General features: G+C 41.5%; 1 protein-coding gene across 1 annotated transcript; it reads right to left on the reverse strand.

Moving 5' to 3' along the window:
- Nucleotides 1-405: 405 nt before the first annotated feature.
- LOC110175108 (homeobox protein engrailed-1a-like) lies at nt 406-10,213 on the reverse strand. Its single transcript, XM_055150868.1, has 2 exons — nt 9,616-10,213; nt 406-725 (listed from the first exon to the last, which is right to left on the reverse strand). The coding sequence occupies exons 1-2, from the start codon at nt 10,211-10,213 to the stop codon at nt 406-408; spliced, it is 918 nt and encodes a 305-aa protein (XP_055006843.1).
- Between the last annotated feature and the right edge of the window lie 10,961 nt (nt 10,214-21,174).

The following is a 21,174-nucleotide window of genomic DNA, read 5'->3' on the forward strand; positions in this document are numbered from 1 at the left end:
TCAACAAACAGATGGAACCACAAAGACCATGATCCTTTGCTGTTTCAGAGCAAAGTGCAAGTAGAAATCATGTTTTGAAAGACTTTTAAACCATAATTCTTTGCTTTAAAAGAAAACTAAAGACGTTTCAAGGCATTTTAAAAGGAAAACAAACATTCACAGTTTTGTTGGCCTCCAGAAAATATCGTGAAAATACGGGGAGAGGTATGGATATCTTTGCATCCTTCGTCCGTTCAGGTTTCGAACTGGCTGATCAGGCAACTCGTACCACTGGCAGATCATTTTACGCGTGAACTTTACTCAAACCAAACGAACATTTTGGTAACTCAAGTCATTATAACCTGGACAGATTCAAGTTGTTGCAGTCCACGTTTGCCCCCCGACCCCCGCCCGTCCTCCTCCTCCTCAGTCACTGTCCTCCTTATCGTCCTGTATGGTGGTGGTGGAGTGGTTGTAAAGCCCCTGCGCCATCAGCTGCAGCGCCAGGCCGTTCTTGAAGCCGGACGCCTTCTTGATCTTGGCGCGTTTGTTCTGGAACCAGATCTTGATTTGGGACTCGTTGAGGTTGAGCTCGTGGGCCAGGCTCTGACGGCGCTGCTCCGTGATGTAGCGGTTGAGCTGGAACTCGCTCTTGAGTCTCTGGAGCTGCTCGGCGGTGAAGGCGGTGCGCGGCCGCTTGTCCTCTTTGCCACTCTTGGTTTTCTTGAGTTTGCGCGTCCGTGGGCCTGCAGTGGGAGCGAACAGAGAAGCGGGAATGTGAATATGCAACATCAGAACCGGGACGACAGTGGATACAGTGTTTGTTAAAGGTTCTATATTACACAAAATGGATTCACGTGAGCTTTAAGACGTGTTATAATAATGTTTCCTCATCAAAAAAAAACCTGGAGTTGTGTTTTGGTTCATTCACATGTTTGATTCTTCATCTCTGTGACGTCGTGCAGCTGTAGTTTTCAAGTTAACAGCTCCTTTTACCTTTAGAATCTTTGTGTCATTCGTTCATTCGTTTTTCAATATAAAACCAAAAATAAGAAAACCAAAAAAAAAATAAAAAATTATTTTGACTCTAAAAACCAAAATGAAAAAACAGGTAATGATTTGTATTTTCAGTTTATGATTTTGTGTTTAAATGAATAATGCAATATCTGTGACTTAAAATGTGATGCCGGACTGGACCAGGACTGGACCAGGATTAAAACAGGACTAAAACAGGACTAAACCAGAACTAAACCGTTTTCAGTCCTGGTCTGGTCCCGCTTTGCTCCCAGTCTCAGTCCCGGCCTCAGTCCCAGTCTCAATCAAGGTCTGGTCCTGGTCTGGTCCTGGCCTCAGTCCCGGCCTCAGTCCTGGTCTGGTCCCGGTCTCAGTCCCGGTCTCAGTTTTGGTCCTAGTCCCGGACTCAGTCCTGGTCTCTGTCCCCGTCTGGTTTTGGTTTGGTCCCGGACCTGGTTCAGTCCTGGTTCAGTCGTAGTCTCAGTCCTGGTCTGGTCCCACTTTGGTCCAGGTCTCAGTCCCGGCCTCAGTCCTGGTCTCAAGCAAGGTCTCGTCCTGGTCTGGTCCCGGCCTCAATCCTGGTCTCAGTCCTGGTCTGGTCCTGGTCTCAGTCCCGGTCTGGTTTTGGTCTGGTCCCGGACCTGATTCAGTCCTGGTTCAGTCCCAGTCTCAGTCCTGGTCTGGTCCTGCTTTGCTCCTGATCTCAGTCCCGGCCTCAGTTTTGGTCTTGGTCCCGGACCTGATTCAGTCCTGGTTCAGTCCTGGTTCAGTCCTGGTTCAGTCCTGGTTCAGTCCTGGGTCAGTCCTGGTTCAGTCAGTCCTGGTTCAGTCCTGGTCAGTCCTGGTTCAGTCCTGGTCAGTCCAGTCCTGGGTCAGTCCTGGTCAGTCCTGGGTTCAGTCCTGGGTCAGTCCTGGTTCAGTCCTGGTTCAGTCCTGGTTCAGTCCTGGTTCAGTCCGGCATCACAGTTTAAGTCACGTAAACGGGAAACAACCGTTATCTGTTTTTTCCATTTTTCATTTAAACACAAAAACTAAAAAAACCGAATCATTTTCTGTTTTTTCATTTTGGTTTTGGAGACAAATAATGAAGAAAACAGCTGTGTTTTCATTTTGCTTACTTTTGGTTTTATTTTGAAAAAACAAATGAACGAATGACACACAGACTCTTTAGTTTAGTGTTGATCTTTAATTCCAGGACTGAAATCACCCAGATGATTCTAGTGAAGGTGTGTGGAGTTCACCTCATGACATCACAAGGTGTTTTCAGTTTGAAAGAAGAAACGGATCTGCAGGTTTCTGTTTTAAACATGTGTGAATGAAACAAAACACAACTCCAGGTCTGTTTGTGACGAGGAAAAGACATTAGAACATCAGAAAACAGAGTGTACGAGAAATTTAAAACATTTTTTCTCAAAGACTAAGTCAGGTCGATTTTTTTATTTATTTATTTTATTTTTTTTTTTTTTTTGGGGTCACCCTGTCACGATCTGCGTTTAGATCTGCAATATACATTTCTGTACATGGGTTAGGGTTTGTGGATCTTATCGTCGTTCTGGATAAACATCTGGTCTGAATCTCCGGTCCTCAGCAGGTCCAGTGTTTCTCTGTTTATTTCTTTCACTTTTACATAAATGTGTGAACTGAAGTTTTCTGTGCTCACAAAACTGAAGTCAGAGCACAGAGACCAGGTCTGAACCAGGTCTAAACCAGGACTGAACCAGGACTGAACCAGGACTAAATCAGGACTAAACCAGGACTGAATCAGGACTAAACCAGGACTGAACCAGGACTAAATCAGGACTAAAACAGGACTGAATCAGGACTGAACCAGGACAAAACCAGGATTAAATCAGGACTAAATCAGGACTAAACCAGAACTAAACCAGGACTAAAACAGAACTAAATCAGGACTAAACCAGGACTAAAACAGAACTAAATCAGGACTGAACCAGGACTAAACCAGGACTGAATCAGGACTAAACACTGACTAAAACAGGACTAAACCAAGACTAAACTAGGACTAAAACAGGACTAAACCAGGACTAAAACAGGACTGAATCAGGACTAAACCAGAACTAAATCAGGACTGAACCAGGACTAAAACAGAACTTAATCAAGACTAAAACAGGACTAAAACAGAACTTAATCAAGACTAAAACAGGACTAAAACAGAACTTAATCAGGACTAAACCAGGACTAAAGCAGAACTGAATCAGGACTAAAACACAACTAAAACAGGACTAAAACAGAACTAAACCAGGACTAAAACAGGACTAAGCTGGTCTCAGTGCTGGCCTCAGTCCTGGTCCTGGTCGCAGTCTCAGTCCTGATCACCAGAGAGTCTATGCAGACGAACCTCCAGGCCCGTCCCGACACTCCTGGTTCAGTCCTGGTTCAGTCCTGGTTCAGTCCTGGTTCAGTCCTGGTTCAGTCCTGGTTCAGTCCTGGTTTAGTCCTGGTTCAGTCCATTACATGTTGTTTCCATTTTTCATTTAAACACAAAATTGAAAACTGAAAAAAATTATCAGTTTTTTTAAATTTCCATTTTGGTTTTGGAGACAAATAATTAAGAAAAAAAATAGTTTTTTTTCTTATTTTTGCTTTTACTTTTAAAAACAAATGAATGAATGATACACAGATTAATTTCCTCTTCCTTTTTTTCAATTTTGTGTTAATATTGTCTCATAAAATCTTGTTCGGTCCCTTTAGGTACCGCAGGAAAACTCAAACTCAGACTCAAAATGTCCACTTAACAGTCTCTTCTGTACACCTAAACCTCACACTCGGTTTAATAATTTTTTATTTATATTTTTTTTGTAGTTCAAAAATAGTGAATATATATATAATATATATATATATATTTTTTTTATTAATTTTTTTGTGTGGATTCTTGGTTTTATATGTTCACACAGTTTACCAAAAATTCCTAAATAATTACACAATGAGGTCAGTAAATATAGGTCTACTAATAATAATATTACTAATAATAATTATTACTAATAATATTACTAATAATAATAATAATTCATTGATTTATTATTTTTTTAATGCAAATACGTGATGAAAAAAAAAAAAAAAAAGTCCTTTAAAACCGTGTTGACGATGTTAAATGTGACACACGTAAGACACTAGTAAATAATTTCGTAACAAAATCGTATCGCATTGTTTTGTTTAGTTCCCAGTTTTTCCATCTGTTTTAGAATTACCCCAAATTTTGAAGGTTTGCGTCTTCGATCGTTACGTAAGGTGTCCGTACGTGACGTAAGGTGACGTAACATGACAGTAGAAATTTAGGCCTTTGAGATGATTAGTTACTTTTTTTTTTCCAGATAATTTTAAGTTATTTCAAGTTTTATGTTAATTTATCAGATTTTTTATTTTTTATTTTTTTTTTAACTTTGGGCCCTATTTCTTCGATCATTGCGTAAGATGTCCGTAAGGTGACGTGACGTGACGTAAGTGATTACTTCGTAGAAATATAGGCCTTTGAGATGATTAGTTATTATTATTTTTTTTTTTCAGATAATTTTAGGTTATTTCAAGTTTTATGTTAATTTATCCGATTTAAAAAAAAAAACAAAAAAACTTTGGGCCCTATTTCTTGAAAAGGCTTTTTTTTTTTTTTTTTTTTTTTTTTTTTTTTTTAACGTTAAAACGCGTAACGCTGAGTGACTAGAAACACCCCCCTTTTCCAAAAACCATACATTTTATAATTACAAAGTTGGCACGTCATTTCTGTTCCCACCTGGGCGCACGGCACGCGGGGGCGGGAGTGAGGTGGGGAGGGGGGCACGTCATTTACGCGCGGGGCTCTCGAGCGCATCCACGTTGAACGAAATCACATTGTGCACGTGGAGAGCACCGGAGACAATTAAAGGAGCTCTTTGGGGTTCCAGCACGTGTCAGATTAGAACCCGAAACCCCGTTAAATACCAAGAGGGAAGAGATTGGATTTTCCTGTGACCTTTTGGAGACGGGGCGAGTGCCGATTTTACGCAGCTTTTTACGCACGGCGCGGAGTGACCCGTTCCAGCTCCGCACCCCATGTAGCGCTTTATAACAGATTACATTTACGAATTTAAGCATTTTACAAACAAAAACACACACTTTTAGCTCTGAATTGGGGGAGATGTGTTTTCAGGTGAAGTAAAAACACGTAAAATTTGTAATAAAGTATGCAAAAATACGTGAATTTTTAGATTGTAACCATGTAATGTAAAAAATAAAGCTACCTTAGTCACTGGTTTCAGAAATTTGACAAAAGATACAGCTGCCATAACGATAAATAATTCAAAATAATAATAAAAAAGTAAGTAAAATGTATTTTTAAATGGGAAAATCCTCGAAAATGTTGAACAAAAATCTGATTACGCGTAAACCTCGTAGCCTATAATGGTACAAAACAAATCACTTTTATTGTAAATTGACTGCAGACCTTAATTATTTAGGATTCAGGAAGCCTACGTATTTTAATTGCCCCTGTGTTATTATTTCAGTTCGTTTTTTCATCCATAGAGTTTGAAACGTGTGTGTTTACGCGTGTTGTGTTGTTCTTTTACAAATAAATACGTATAAGATTAAGCTTTAGGGAGAAAATGAAAACAGTTTTATTGCCAGTATCGTGTTTCAAATGTGCATTGTAGTCTGTGGAAAGAAAGTAAATTAAAATGCAAACAAAGAAATTAAATGTTTAAAAATTAACCTGGATAAAAGTACAACAATTACGCACGACATCCATGCGTAACAGCGGTCGTCTGTTTTCTAGGTTACACACAGGTTTGTTGGAATGGAGTACGTTTAAATTTGTTTTGGTTTAGGATTAGTCTCAGGTTAGGTTGGTAATTTGTAGAGTCGAAAGTCTGTTTCCTAAAAGGTAAAAAAAAAAATGATAATGGACAAAAACAGAAACAGAAAAGAGAAAAGAAAGACACGGGCCAAACACAAATTACGCACAATACGCACATTACGCACGACAAACAAACAAACAAAACCAAACTGAGAAATAAACCCACAACCTTAATCATCTAAAATCATACACCTACACTAACCTATTAAAGATTATTTTATGTATAGGCCTGTATATTAAAATAAAATTTTAAAAAAAGGCACAGAAGCGTATTTTAAAAGAAGCAGTGTTCTCAAACAACGCAGTCAAAGTCACTGCGTCCAGACAAATCACCTTTTTACGCACTATAGTAACACTTTTTCATAACAAAACATGAATTATAAGAAATATAACATAAAAAATATGTTTGAAATAGCGAAACAAAACAAAAAATATCTGGATTTGGTTGGATACGTGGTTAATTCCTCAATGTGGTGCCATGTTTCGTCGAGCTTTACGTCGAAAAAATGTAGAAATAAAAAACAAAAAGACTAACCAATAATATTAAAATGAATTGGAATTATTAGGTTTATTATTTATTCTAATTCCAGACCTATGTATTAACATTTGACACGTTTTAAAGACTGACTTGTATAAATGGTGCATGTGTTATGTCCAAATTGGCACATGGCACAAATTGGCACAATGCGTAAAATGCGCACGGTAGAATAGACGCTTTGTTTTTATCTCTAAACCAGCCTACATTGCTTTGTTTACATTTTAATTCATTTTGTGTTATATTTATTTATATTTTAAACCTGTAAAAGTCGAAGAGAGTTGCTTTAATGTTCGTTTTTGGTTTGTTTGTCCGTTTTTGTTAGTTTTTTCGCTTTTACGCACAGCTCTGGCTCCAAACGACGGCCCTGAATGTGTGTGTATTATTATTTTCTTACGACAACACACTAAAATGAACTGTTTTTAATATTTCCTGCACAAATTTAACCCAGTTTAAATAGATTATAGTGGGTGATCTGTTTCTGCTCTAGCGGAAGTCATAAATCCGTAAAAAAAAATGGTAATATTTGGCGATTTATAATAAAAGTATTGATCATAATTAATATTTTAGTATATTATGAGACATATATACTATTCGTGACGCTACAAAAGCAAATTAACATCACGGGTTAACCTAAAATCACTGCAGTTGTTTACCGTTTTTGTTGAGAGCCTTTCTATTAAACAAACAAACAAAAGCAAAAAACAATAAAAAATTAAAAAAAATCATCGTTCATTTTCTTTATAATCACAGCATTTCTCGCGTATTTCCCGGGTTTTATACACATTTATCTAATCTCTAATCTCACCCAACAGGCTCATGTGCACAACTTTGAATGCGCATTACAGAGCGGAGCGGATCAGCGTCACACGTGGATTACGGGATCAGCTCGGGCGCCAGATTTACGCACGATACAGTCCCGGGTTTATTACACGAGCCGCTGCGCAAATGTTTAGCTGTTTGTACGTTTTCAGAGCCGCAAAATCCTCACACACAACGGAATATAATCATTTTCACGACAGGAGACTCTGAGTAAAACGTAAATTGCAAAACGTGTTTGGGTAGAGGCTGGACGCAAGGTTACGACCGTGCGTCAGATTTGGATTCTGGTTTTCTTTGCTTATATTTTTATTGTTTATTGTAGATTTTAGGCCTTTATTGGGGAAAAAATGCTTATGTTTTTGTTCACTACACCAACAATGTAACAGTCCAAACAAAAAAGTGATGAAATGTTAAAAATGTGGCGAAAAAACGAAACAAAACACCAACAAAGGCGATGTAAATATAAAGTAGCCAAAGAACTAAAAGTATAAATAGAATCGTGTTTATACTTGGCCATTATTCAGCAAGAAAACAGCGTGTGTGCACATGCCCGTGGCTACGACATTGAGCATGACAAAGGAACAAAACGAGCTTAAATACGTAAAGACTGATAGGAAAAAATGCTTTTAAACGCGCTAAATATGAAAAAGTCGAGTGAAAATTGGATAAATACGCGTTGGATTGAAGAAATGCGTAAAAACAAGACACTTAAAGCCTCTGTCTACGTAATTAATTGTGATTATTTGCTGATAAAAGAAGGTGTGAATACGGATCTGGGCGATTAGTGAAAAAAATAAAACAAATTTTCAGTTTCTAATCAGTTCAGTGTTTTGGAACGCAAATTCAAAATGTTTTTCAGGAATAATTGGCTAAACAAGACAATTTTACGCAAAAGTCTCGAACTTCTCTGGACATTAACGTGCTGAATTTCGATTAAAAGTCGATGGTGCAGTTCTAAATAAACATCTGCGTAATTTCAAAGCGTAATCGGAATGAAAATACGCGCAAAAACGTGACCAGACGTGCGATTTCTGTCGGGTGATTTCGTCGTTAAACGTGCAGAGAAAGAACAATGGGCAGACGTGAAAGGCGTCATGTCGTTCCGGTTGAACACCCGGTAAGACTCTAAGCTTCCCTCACGCTCCTTTACGCATCCCGGTCACCGTAACCGTACACAACCGCTCCGCACTCAGCCGTGATCAAAAAACAAATCAGCTCAACAACACGGAGCCGGATTTAAGCAGGGAAATCGCGTAAACGTCGTTGCGTAACGCTCCAAACTGAACAAGGACGACGATTTGTAATTATGTCATAACAAACTGCAGCTGGAAATATTTAGACAAATCCTCCCCAAACGCTGAACACTTCAAAAAAAAAAAAAAAAAAAAAAAAAAAAAAAAATCCTAATTTCACTTCGATAAAGCTGTTTATTTTGAAAATGTAACGCACAGAAATGTTTAGAAACGTGACAGCGTAAAAATCTAAACGTAAAAATATTCCTACACGTGATAAAAATTTGATCTTTAAAAAAAAAAAAAAATAAATAAAAATAAAAATAAAAGAAAAATAGAAACAAAAAATGATTCAAAATTAAAATACATTTTAAAATAAATATAAAAAAAATTATAATTCTAGTTTTATTCTTTCAAATCCTGGCACAAAACCAAAATAAATCGCCTTGATAATATTCAGAATAATAAACATATTATTATTATTATTATTATTATTATTATTATTATTATTATTATTATTATTATTGGCCTTTTTTTTCCACCTTTTATTTATTTTACCAATTAAACTACAGTTCCAAAGTGTTTTACACAAGGACGTCATTGGGTTCCAAAAGGTTTCTGACGTAGCGACGTTAAGTGAAAATTAATTTAGCGCACAGATATAATTTGTTTTAAATGTAAATGTATTTAAAAAGGTGTTGCAGAGTCGGTGTGTTCAGCAGAGTCTGTGTGAGGCTCGTGTTTCGGGTCACGCTCGGCGCACGTACACGCGCACGCGGCTTTTGGTTTTACAGCAGCAAAAAGAAACAGGCCGAGACACGGAGAAAGTGTCTCAGAGAGAAGAAGAAAACAGCAGAACTCACTGAGGAATAAAGAGACTTTCACTCGAGATAAATTAAATCCAGTACAATAATATTTTCTGTCAATTTACGCACGTGATTTACACTCCGAGGATTATTATTTTATTATTTTAAATTACAGTTTATAAATGTATTTTCCCTTTTTCCAGTTTACAGTGTTTTTTTTTTTCTTTCACTGCGCACTAAAACAAATTTTCATGACGATATTAAAATAACAAAGCGTCTTAAAAAGAATAAAAGAGTGAAAGCCTCGTGCTCGTGCCCCGTGTCTCGTGCCGTGTGTGCGTCCTGCAGCTCGTGCGGTGCAGGGGCTCGTGCGCCTCTTACCAGATGAGGGCCGGTCCGAGTAGCGCGTGCAGTAGACCCACGCGGGCCACAGCATTGGCTGGCTCTCGGGGCTGGGCCCCGGGGTGCGCGCGGAGCCCGGACAGTCCTGTTGCGCGGCGCTCGTGCGCTCCTCGCCTTTTCCTCCCGGTGCGCTCGCGACCGCGGGCCCCGGCTCCACGCGCTCCCCGTTCTTCCGGGGGCACGCGGGGGAAGAGTCACTGCTGCAGCTCGAGCTCGAGTCCCGGCACGGAGTCCCGGGCGCGTGCAGGCGCAGGGTCACGCGGCCCGAGCCGTGCGGCCGCGCGGCGTCCTTCCGGCCGAAGTCCGGCCTCAGAATATCATCAATGAAGAAGTTGGTGACGCGGTGCGGCGGCGACGCGCTGTCCTCGCCGCTGTCCGAGGCGCTGCCGCGCCGCTCCTCCATGTCCCGCCTCTCAGTCCGGTCCTGGTCCGGAGCGGGTCCACGGTCCTGGTACTGGTCCACGGTCCGAGGCGGGTCCGAGTCTAAAACATGTCCACGGGTCCTGCGGGGCGCGTGCAGCACGCTGCGCACCGCGTCATGGTGAGTGGCTGCGGTCGGCGCGAGCTCACAGCTCATCACACACACGCACGCGCACACGCAGACCCGGGCCTAAGTGTCCAATCAGAGCTCGCGACACGTTTAGGCTCGAGGTGACGACGGCCAATAATGTCAGAGCTCGCGCGTGAAACCAAACAAGAGATTATCACGTCCCCCTCACGCGCTCACCCACCGTGTGTGCGCGCGCGCTACAGAGGGCTTCAGACGTTTACAGAGGTTTACAGAGGTTTACAGAGGGCCCTGAACGCACCACGGGCTCAGCCCATCATCTGCTACACTGTACACCCCCCACACCCCCTACTGCCCCACACACACACACACACACACACACACACACACACACACACACACACACACACACACACACACACACACACAGCGGTGTGGAGAACCCCAGGACCAGAGCAGGACCGGGGCTCAGTGAGTGCTCAGGCCCGCGGAGGAGCGCGGTGCTCGGTCTGAGCGGGGCGGGGGGCCTGCTGGAGCCGCTGCTGGAGCCGCTGCTGGAGCCGCTGCTGGAGCCGCTGCTCAGGTGCTTTGTGTTTGAAGGTCAGAGTGAGAGCTGCGCTCTGCGTCTTTGTGCACAGACAGACTCTGGTGTTTTTTCTTATTCGTCACAGTAAAGGTTAAATCTGAGTCCATTGTTCAGAGCTTCATCACGGACAAAAGTGCACAGTGATGCAGACACATCCTGTCACAGGCCGAACAGGAGATTTATATTATTATTAAGATTATTAAGATTATTTTCATTATTACAGTGAGGATGGGAGGAGACTCAGTTCTCAGGAGGAGGAGGCGCGAGATCAGATTCACAAGACGAGATTTTTGACGTAATTTAATATAAATTCGTTTCAGTTCAAGATTTTGGCCTCACAATTTAATAATTTATTTCAATGTTATATTTTTCTGTAATTGTATCACGGTTGTAAAAAGGTAAATTTTGACTTTGAGATGGTCAGACTGTTTTGAAAATGTAGTGATAGAAAACTGAATAACTCCATTAACACGTGTTTGTAAAGAGACTATGAAGACTTGTGCCATTATTATACTTATATTATTATTCTGCTTAAACTTACACTTATACTTAAAGCAGTTTTATATTATTGTCTGTTTGTATTTATTTATCACTGTTTTTATCACTGACATTATGATGAAGTCCCGCCATGTTTTCCCTTAATTTTTGGAAAGTAACTGTACTCTGAATTTCATAATTGTGAATGTATTTTTCAATTACTTCTGCCTGAAATGTCCCACAGTGCGACATTAACCAGCTCGACTTTACATTTATTCAATTACAGCTGGTTTTATCGCTCAAAAATACCTAGAAAAACAACATTCTGACTGTGAGCGGTGTCGCCTCTCCACAGATCTGACCTGTAACTTGGTCCGGTTTGGTCTCCGTGAAGACAGAAAGCTTTAAAGCCACACTGTGAAACATTCCAGACAAAGCAGTAACATCTTCATGGGGGAAATATTTGACGGAACCTCAACCAGAAAAGTAAAAATACCAGAAAAAGCAGAATAGCCTATGTCATTTTTAAATTTAATATTATTTTGTTATCATAAACTCATAAAAAACAAAAGTAGTTAATTTTAAATGTTTTGCAGTGGTCCAAAGTTCTTTCTCACTTACCTTCTGCATTCAGAGGATCGTAAACATTCACCACGATGAGTTTAAAAGAGCTTTTCTGAGCGAGGGTTTTGCAGACATGGTGAAGCAAGGTAAACAACAACGCACATCCCAATGTTCTAGGACAAAAAAATGCTTTTTAATTAGATGCAGACAGCACACAGCAGACTTATTTTGACCTCAAGAGTTGCTTATACCACATATTTGTACTCGAGGAAGACAAACTTTGCTCAAATACACGTAAAAGGCCCATATCACGCAATTTTCTGATCTAATGTTCTAATGTTGTTTCCTCATCACAAACAGACCTGGAGTTGTGTTTGTGTTTTCAAGTGAAAGGGACAGTCCGGAATTTTGGACGTAGGGCCTCATTTCCTCATGAGCCAGAGTGTTGGAGACGTGCGGAGACACTTTAAAAAAAAAAATTCCATCCAGTCCTTGTATTTGCAGAGGTCGCTGGTGCTAGACTAGTGCATGTCAATGGTCATAGTTTATCCTGACGCTAAAAACAGTCTTACCCACTCCACAAAACACCCGAAGAAAATCTATTATTACACCAGACTGTCCATGTAAATGTCTGTGTTTGAAATAAAACTAAACTTGCATTGCATCAGTCTTCGCATGTTGAGGGATTATTTTCTCAACAGCAGCGAGATTTTACTAGCTGGTAAGACAGGTCGCACTCCACTCATGACACAGTTCCCATTATTGCACAGCTCCCATTATTGCACAGCTCCCATTATTGCACAGTTCCCATTATTGCACACTCCACTCGTTACACAGCTCCAATTATTGCACGGTTCCCATTATTGCACACTCCACTCATTATCGCACAGTTTCCATTATTGCACAGTTCCAATTATTACACATTTCCAATTATTGCACAGTTCCCATTATTGCACACTCCACTCCTTACACAGTTCCCATTATTGCACACTCCACTCCTTACACAGTTCCCATTATTGCACACTCCACTCATTACATTGCTCCTATTATTGCACAGTCCCCATTATTGCACACTCCACTCCTTACACAGTCCCTATTATTGCACACTCCACTCCTTACACAGTTCCCATTATTGCACACTCACTCATTGCACAGTTTCCATTATTGCACAGTTCCAATTATTGCACATTTCCCATCATTGCACAGTACCAATCATTACACATTCCCCATTATTGCACACTCCACATATTGCACAGTTCCCATTATTGCACAGTTCCCATTATTGCACACTCTATTTATTACACAGCTCCAATTATTACCAGTCTCCTCAAACCGGGAGTGTCCCGGTTTTTAATTTTGAAATTCTGGTCGCTCTATGAAATATTCCAGTCGTTTCCACAGAGACGAGCAGGAAAGTGTTTTGTCATTTTTAACATGTTTCTTTCCATTTACAAAGACTCAGAAAACAAACAAACGAACAACTGGCCCCTGTTTTATTCAACACAATTATAATCACATTTGCTGGTGTCTGATTTGAAACTGTCCCCCCCATGAAACCAGCTGATCTAAATTTATTGATTTAAAGATTAATGATATAATATTGTTTACTTTTCATATGATGCAAACTATAAAAACCAAACAACACATCTTTATAAGAAAGGGTCAAATGGGATCAGAAGTTGTGTTTATGTTTTATGAATTCTTTGTCTGGGCATTTTTCAGTTTGTGTCCGTTGTTCTTCTAAGATGATTGTTTAGTGAATAACAGTGATGTAGAAGTTTGTTTCAGATTTCTCTTTGCTTGTTGGTGATGAGATATTTGTGAGGTCGTGTCCGTACATTTTTCCATGGAATATTGTCAGTAGAGTCGGGGTCTCACAGCGCACGAGTAGGGCTCCGTTTGGGAGGTGCACTTTTATTTTATTTTATTTATTTATTTATTTGAAATAGGGACAAAACACATTAATGAACATGTACGTGATATGTAAATATTTTATCAGATTTTAGCCCAAGGCAAATTTCCGTCTGCTGTCCCTGGACAGGATGATGTAATCATAAAACAAATACACACAGTAAAAACAATACACCCAGACAGACAATAACAATAACACAAAAAGACATAAAGAGCTGTTCAAGATCACAGACACGGGTCAACTAAAGGATGTTCAATTATTTGATCAAAATTGCACGCTGCCCTGTTTAGTTAAGGTGCCAGTGTGTAAGTATTGCACACAATACTTTGCACAACCCATCCATCCATCCATTTTCTTCCTCTTATCCGGGGCCGGGTCACGGGGACAGCAGTCTAAGCAGGGACTCCCAGACTTCCTTCACCCCAGACATTTCCTCCAGCTCTTCCAGGGGGACCCCGAGGTGTTCCCAGGTCAGCCCAGAGACATAGTCCCTCCAGTGTGTCCTGGGTCTTCCCCGGGCCCTCCTCCCGGTGGGACATGCCCAGAACACCTCCTGAAGGAGACGTCCAGGAGGCATCCGGAACAGATGCCCGAGCCTCAACTGGCTCCTCTCGACGTGGAGGAGCAGCGGCTCTACTCTGAGCTCCTCCCATGTGACTGAGCTCCTCACCCGATCTCTAAGGGAGACGCCCAGACACCCTGCGGAGGAAACTCATTTCGAGCGCTTGTATCTGCGATTAGAGTTTGCACAACCCTAAAAAAAACCCCAAAAAAGTGTAAAATGAGATTGCTAAATAACCCGTGTTATAAAGTGCTGTTCTACAATGTATTGCACGTGCCCTTAAAGGTCAAATTCTTTAATATACTGCCAGTGTTGGGAAGTTTACTTTTAAAATGTAATCCCCTACAGATTACAGATTACAAACCCCAGAATGTAGTTTGTAACATAATCCATTAAATTACTTAAAGTGAGTAATGTAATCTGAATACTTTGGATTACTTGATATTGTCATGTTTTTTCACTTGTTTTGTCAATTAATAAATAAATTAAAAATATATATATTGTCATGTTTTTTAAACTACATGAATGTAACAACCACATGCTGAAAATTACTAATACTTGACCACATAAAAAATATTATTGATAGAGAAATTATTTTTATATGAAATCACAATTATGTCCAGTTAGACTGTTAGTGTCATATTGTATTAGTTTAGATCTAGTTTAGTCCTGGTTTTAGTTCTAGTTTAGTCCTGGTTTAATCCTGTCTTAGTCCTGGTATTAGTTCTGGTTTAGTCCTAGTTTAGTCCGGGTTTAGTCCTGGTATTAGTTCTGGTTTAGTCCTAGTTTAGTCCGGGTTTAGTCCTGGTATTAGTTCTGGTTTAGTCCTAGTTTAGTTCTAGTTTAGTCCTGGTTTAGTCCTAGTTTAGTCCTGGTTTAATCCTGTCTTAGTCCTGGTTTAGTTCTGGTTTTAGTCCTAGTTTAGCTCTAGTTTAGTCCTGGTTTAGTCCTGGTTTAGTTCTGGTTTTACTCCTGGTTTAGCCCAAAATGTGAAAACAGGAAAATCCCTCTGTGTAATCCATTTATTTCAACCTAGTAACTGTAATCCAATTACCACTCACTGAAACAGTAACTGTAACTGAATACAGTTACTCATAATTTATACTCTGATTACTTAACTCTGGTACATGTAATCTGTTACTCCCCAACACTGTATATTGCATATAGCCCATAAGTAAAATATTAAAATACTTAAGTAATAAATAGTATATTGCATATTGAACATTGCACATTGTAAACTATAAATGGCCTTTAAAAGTGAAGCTGGGGGAGTCTCTATGGCTGCGTTCAGACTGCAGCCTGAAGTGACCCAAATCCGCTATGTTCCTGTATCTGATCTTTTAATGTCAGTCTGAACCACACAGATCCAATTTTTTCAAATGTGACCCAGGACACTTGGATATGTGCTCCTGAAACTGATACATATCTGATCTTTTGACATGTGACTTCAAGTCTGAACGGTCAAAGTGCATTCATCCACCTACACGTTATCAACAAGACACAAACGTCACTATTCTGCACTGAAGTAGGTGAAAATTGTTAATGAACTCGTGTCACTGAAGTGAAGCACATCACCACTCACCACTCTTGGCTCCGTCTCCACATCCACACGTTCCTTTCAACGGACTGAACCACAAAACACCACGACCAAAAACCTCGTCCTTCTCCTTCTCAATCTCCTCCTTAAAACAAGTTGTTCATGTTCTGGCTCCGGTACGAGAGGAACTTTAAAATCTCCAGGTGCTCGATGCTGCGTCCATGTTTGGACAACTTCCGTAAACACAGAGACGCTCGCTGCGGTTGACGTCGTCGTGTCTCCAGTGTCACATGTGGGACACTTTTGGGCCGTTTAATGTTCACACTGGAGTCACATACAAGTCACATTTAACTGGAAATGTGAACGACCTCGAAAAAACATCGGATTTCACAAAAAAATCGGAATTGAGCGTTAAGCCCTGCAGTCTGGACGTAGACTAACTGTGGGCGGTCGACTGTTCCACACAACACTGCCCTTATATGAAAACACATTTTGACTGAAAGAGGATTTTCTTTCAGGCACCTCACAGTCTCCTCTGTCTGTGGCCCTGGAGGAGCGAGATGTAAGAGTTGATCATGGATCTATTAACCCTTGTATTATGTTGGTAAAAAATTACATTGATTATGTTGCGGGTCGTTTTGCAAAACAGTAAAAAAAACAAACAGGTTAAACCAATAACATCTTTATTTTAGATTATATGAACATTTAGAAAAGAGACAAACAATAACTTTTTATTTTCAACAGAACTATTTAAGAACAATTGAAAGTGTTCCCTCTTCACCCTTTTTTTTTTTTTTTGTCATTCGACTTGCTCCATTTTCAATGTTCAACAATGTTCACCCATTTATCCCATACATCTCTGATCGCAGCTCATTTGTCTCTTTCACATCGACACATCAGCTCTGGTGTCAAATCGGATCAGACGAGACGTCATGTGGAATGTCTCCAGAGACACTGCAGCTCGATAGATTGTCCTTCCATTTTCTTCATTCCACAGACTTGTAGTTGCTTCTCCTTTTGACCTGTTCACTCCAAAATGACCCACATCATCTTTGTATAAAACTCTGCACACACATTGTACTGCACATCAAAGAGTCCAGATTTCACACTCGAGTTCATGACCCAAGATGAGAAAAAGTCACAAAATTGTAGGAAATAAAAAATGGATAAACAGTACTTTGATCAAAACAAAAACTGAAATGGATCAAATTGAGCCGTAACATAATACAAGGGTTAAAGGAGTCGACCTGTACCTGATGTCCTCACTGAGTCTTACACTTGTGCTGATATTCGCTCTTTTTCCTCGGCGACTCATTATAAGACAAGTTTAACTGAAGATGAAGCTGAGTAAGTTTCTTTTTGGGAAGTTTTTCAGAGTTTGTTTCGTGGCGCCTGCTCACGTCGACATGTTCAGGTGCGGCCCTGTCCTGTCGCTTCCCCAGTTTCAGGCTCCTGACTCCAGTAATGACGTCACTCTGTTGTAACCAGTGTTGGGAAGGTGACTTTTAAAATGTAATCCCCTACAGATTACAGATTACATACCACAAAATGTAGTTTGTAACGTAATCCATTAAATTACTTAAAGTGAGTAATGTAATCTGAATACTTTGGATTACTCGATACTGTCATGTTTTTTAAAACCACATGAAAGTACCAACCACATCCTGAAAATTCTTGTTTGTTCTCTTCAAATTGTCTGAGCTCAAGTTTGGTTTTAGTTCTGGTTTAGACCTGGTTTAGACCTGGGTTTAGTCCTGGTTTAGTCCTGGTTTAGACCTGGTTTAGTCCTGGTTTAGACCTGGTTTAGACCTGGTTTAGACCTGGTTTTAGTCCTGATTTTAGTCCTGGTTTTAGTCCTAAATTAGTCCTGGTTTAACTCTGGTTTTAGTCCTGGTTTAGACCTGGTTTAGTCCTGGTTTTAGTCCTGGTTTTAGTCCTGATTTTAGTCCTGGTTTAGTCCAAGTTTAGTCCTGCTTTTAGACCTGTCTTAGTCCTGGTTTAGTCCTGGTTTAGACCTGGTTTAGACCTGGTTTAGACCTGGTTTAGACCTGGTTTTAGTCCTGGTTTAGTCCTGGTTCAGACCTGGTTTAGTCCTGGTTTAGTCCTGGTTTTAGTTCTGGTTTAGTCCTGCTTTTAGACCTGGTTTAGTCCTGGTTTAGTCCTGGATTTAGACCTGGTTTAGTCCTAGTTTAGTCCTGGTTTAGCCCAAAATGTGAAAACAGGAAAATCCCTCTGTGTAATCCATTTATTTCAACAAAGTAACTGTAATCCAATTCCCACTCACTGAAACAGTAACTGTAACTGAATACAGTTACTCATAATATGTACTCTGATTACATAAGGCCGGTACATGTAATCTGTTATCTCTGTCGTCATATCACTGAACACATCTCAGAAAGTCTAAGAAACAAAATGTGAACCAAAACATGTTCAATTAAAACTATTGAGTTTGGAAAAATATCGTAATAAATTTATATTTTTGTTCATTAAAATAAATATTGGTGGGGATTATTTAGTTTTGCCCAAATATTGGTTGTGACGCGTCCCCACCGTCACAGTGCAAACCTACGCTCTTGATGTCTTTAAAATCAGTTTAATGGACTTAAACTGTCATTATTTTGCTGATCTGGGTCATTTTTTCGGTTATTTTCACAGAGGTTGGTTGTTTTTCTTCACCCAAACGCTGGATCAACAAGTTGGGTCGTTTCAAATCTAACATAATGACAGACATTTTCTCACTTTTTTCCAGTCTGCTCAGGATTCTGGGTCAAAACGTCTCAAACGACCCAGTGAATCAGGTTAAACACAGAGTCTAAAATGACCCAACTCTGTGAAAATAACCCAAAACAGCCAACAAAATAAAACAATATAATAATAATCCTAAAATAATTTTTAGGACGAGCCAAATGAACAACACTGCAGGAGGCCGGGCCAGATAAGAGTCGGGTTTGTGGAGATGCGAGCCCGTCCACAGTCAGGATGTATGTTTTTTTAATGTTTTTTTACTGCAATGAAACATCCCAAATGAAAAAAAAACAACACGCTTTTATCTCAGTCTGATTTTTGGTTTTAAGAAAAATGACAAATGGACTAAACAGTGAATAATAAAATATTCTAAACACATAAACAGCTTTTTTGTCACGATTTATTTCAGTCTAATGTGCAGAGGTGTAAAAATGCTTCAATGAGCCTCTCTTCAGTAACACCACAGCTCCATCTAGTGGCCAAATGCAGCATTACATCTGCATTTAATATAACGTCTCTTCTGTTTTCAGGGATCTGATGAAACACACCGAGCAACTTCTTAAGATCATTATATTTGAGATTTTACTAAAAACACAGAAATTATTATATTATTATATTATATTTGTAAAAAAAAAAAAAAAAACATAATTTTCCCATTGTGATGCAAAAGTTTCTGGGGCCTCTGGAAACATCTGGGGCCTCTGGAATCTGGAGTTTCTGGGGCCTCTGGACTGTCTCTGGGCCTCTGGAGTGTCTGGGGCCTCTGGATATCTGGATGTTCTCCTCTGAAGTTCTGGGCCTCTGGAGTGTCTCTGGGCCTCTGGACTGTTTTCTGGGGCCTCTGGAGTGTTTCTGGGGCCTCTGGTGGGCCTCTGGAGTGTCTCTGGGCCTCTGGGGCCTCTGGACTGTTTCTGGGGTCTTTCTTCTGGATCTGGGGCCTCTGGACTGTTTCTGGGGCCTCTGGAGTCTCTGATGTCTCTGGGGCCTCTGGTCCTCTGGAGTGTTTCTGGGGCTCTGGACTGTTTCTGGGGCCTCTGGAGTGTCTCTAGGGCCTCTGGAGTGTCTCTGGGGCCTCTGGAGTGTTTCTGGGGCCTCTGGACTGTTTCTGGGGCCTCTGGAGTGTCTCTGGGGCCTCTGGAGTGTCTCTGGGGCCTCTGGACTGTTTCTGGGGCCTCTGGACTGTTCTGGGGCCTCTGGAGTGTCTCTGGGCCTCTGGAGTGTCTCTGGGCCTCTGGAGTGTTTCTGGGGCCTCTGGAGTGGGCTCTGGATGTTTCTGGGGCCTCTGGAGTGTCTCTGGGCCTCTGGACTGTCTCTGGGGCCTCTGGAGTGTCTCTGTCTGGGGCCTCTGGAGGTCTGGGGCTCTGGAGTGTCTCTGGGCCTCTGGACTGTCTCTGGGGCCTCTGGAGTGTCTCTGGGCCTCTGACTGTTTCTGGGGCCTCTGGAGTGTCTCTGGGCCTCTGGACTGTTTCTGGGGCCTCTGGAGTGTCTCTGGCCTCTGGAGTGTCTCTGGGCCTCTGACTGTTCTCTGGGCCTCTGGAGTGTCTCTGGGGCCTCTGGAGTGTCTCTGGGCCTCTGGAGTGCTCTGGGGCCTCTGGACTGTTTCTGGGGCCTCTGGACTGTTTCTGGGGCCTCTGGACTGTCTCTGGGGCCTCTGGAGTGGGGCCTCTGGAGTGTCTCTGGCCTCTGGACTGTCTCTCTGGGGTTTCTGGGCTCTGGAGTGTTCTGGGGCCTCGTGTCTCTGGGCCTCTGGACTGTTCTGGGGCCTCTGGAGTGTCTCTGGGGCCTCTGGACTGTTTCTGGGCCTCTGGAGTGTCTGGGGCCTCTGGAGTGTCTCTGGGCCTCTGGACTGTTTCTGGGGCTCTGGACTGTCTCTGGGGCCTCTGGAGTGTCTCTGGGGCCTCTGGAGTGTCTCTGGGCCTCTGGAGTGTTCTGGGGCCTCTGGAGTGTCTCTGGGCCTCTGGACTGTTCTGGGGCCTCTGGAGTGTCTCTGGGGCCTCTGGAGTGTGGGGCCTCTGGAGTGTCTCTGGGCCTCTGGGTGTCTGGGGCCTCTGGACTGTCTCTGGGCCTCTGGACTGTTTCTGGGCCTCTGGACTGTTTCTGGGGCCTCTGGACTGTTTCTGGGGCCTCTGGAGTGTCTCTGGGGCCTCTGGAGTGTTCTGGGCCTCTGGACTGTTTCTGGGGCCTCTGGACTGGGGCCTCTGGAGTGTCTCTGGGGCCTCTGGGTGTTCTGGGCCTCTGGACTGTTTCTGGGGCCTCTGGACTGTCTCTGGGCCTCTGGACTGTCTCTGGGGCCTCTGGAGTGTCTCTGGGGCCTCTGGACTGTCTCTGGGGCCTCTGTTGCTCTGGTGCAGAGGTCTGTACTCTTAAGGTTCGTCAGTAGTATTAATGATAACACGTTTTGAGTGTTTTGGATGTTTTGGGTGTTTGTTTTGGTGTTTGTTTTGTTTTGTTTTGAGTGTTTTGGGTGTTTGTTTGTGTTTGTTTTGGGTGTTTGTTTTGAGTGTTTTTGGGTTTGTTTGTTTTGTTTGTTTTGGGTGTTTGTTTTGTTTGTTTTGGGTGTTTTGGGTGTTTTGGGTGTTTGTTTGTGTTTGTTTGTTTGTTTGGGTGTTTGGGTGTTTGTTTTTGTTTTGTTTTGTTTGTTTTGGGT

The sequence above is a fragment of the Boleophthalmus pectinirostris genome, unplaced genomic scaffold (genome assembly GCF_026225935.1).
Source record: "Boleophthalmus pectinirostris isolate CB_2022bp ecotype Guang Dong unplaced genomic scaffold, ASM2622593v1 HiC_scaffold_1, whole genome shotgun sequence".
In the NCBI taxonomy this organism is placed as follows: Eukaryota; Metazoa; Chordata; class Actinopteri; order Gobiiformes; family Gobiidae; genus Boleophthalmus; species Boleophthalmus pectinirostris.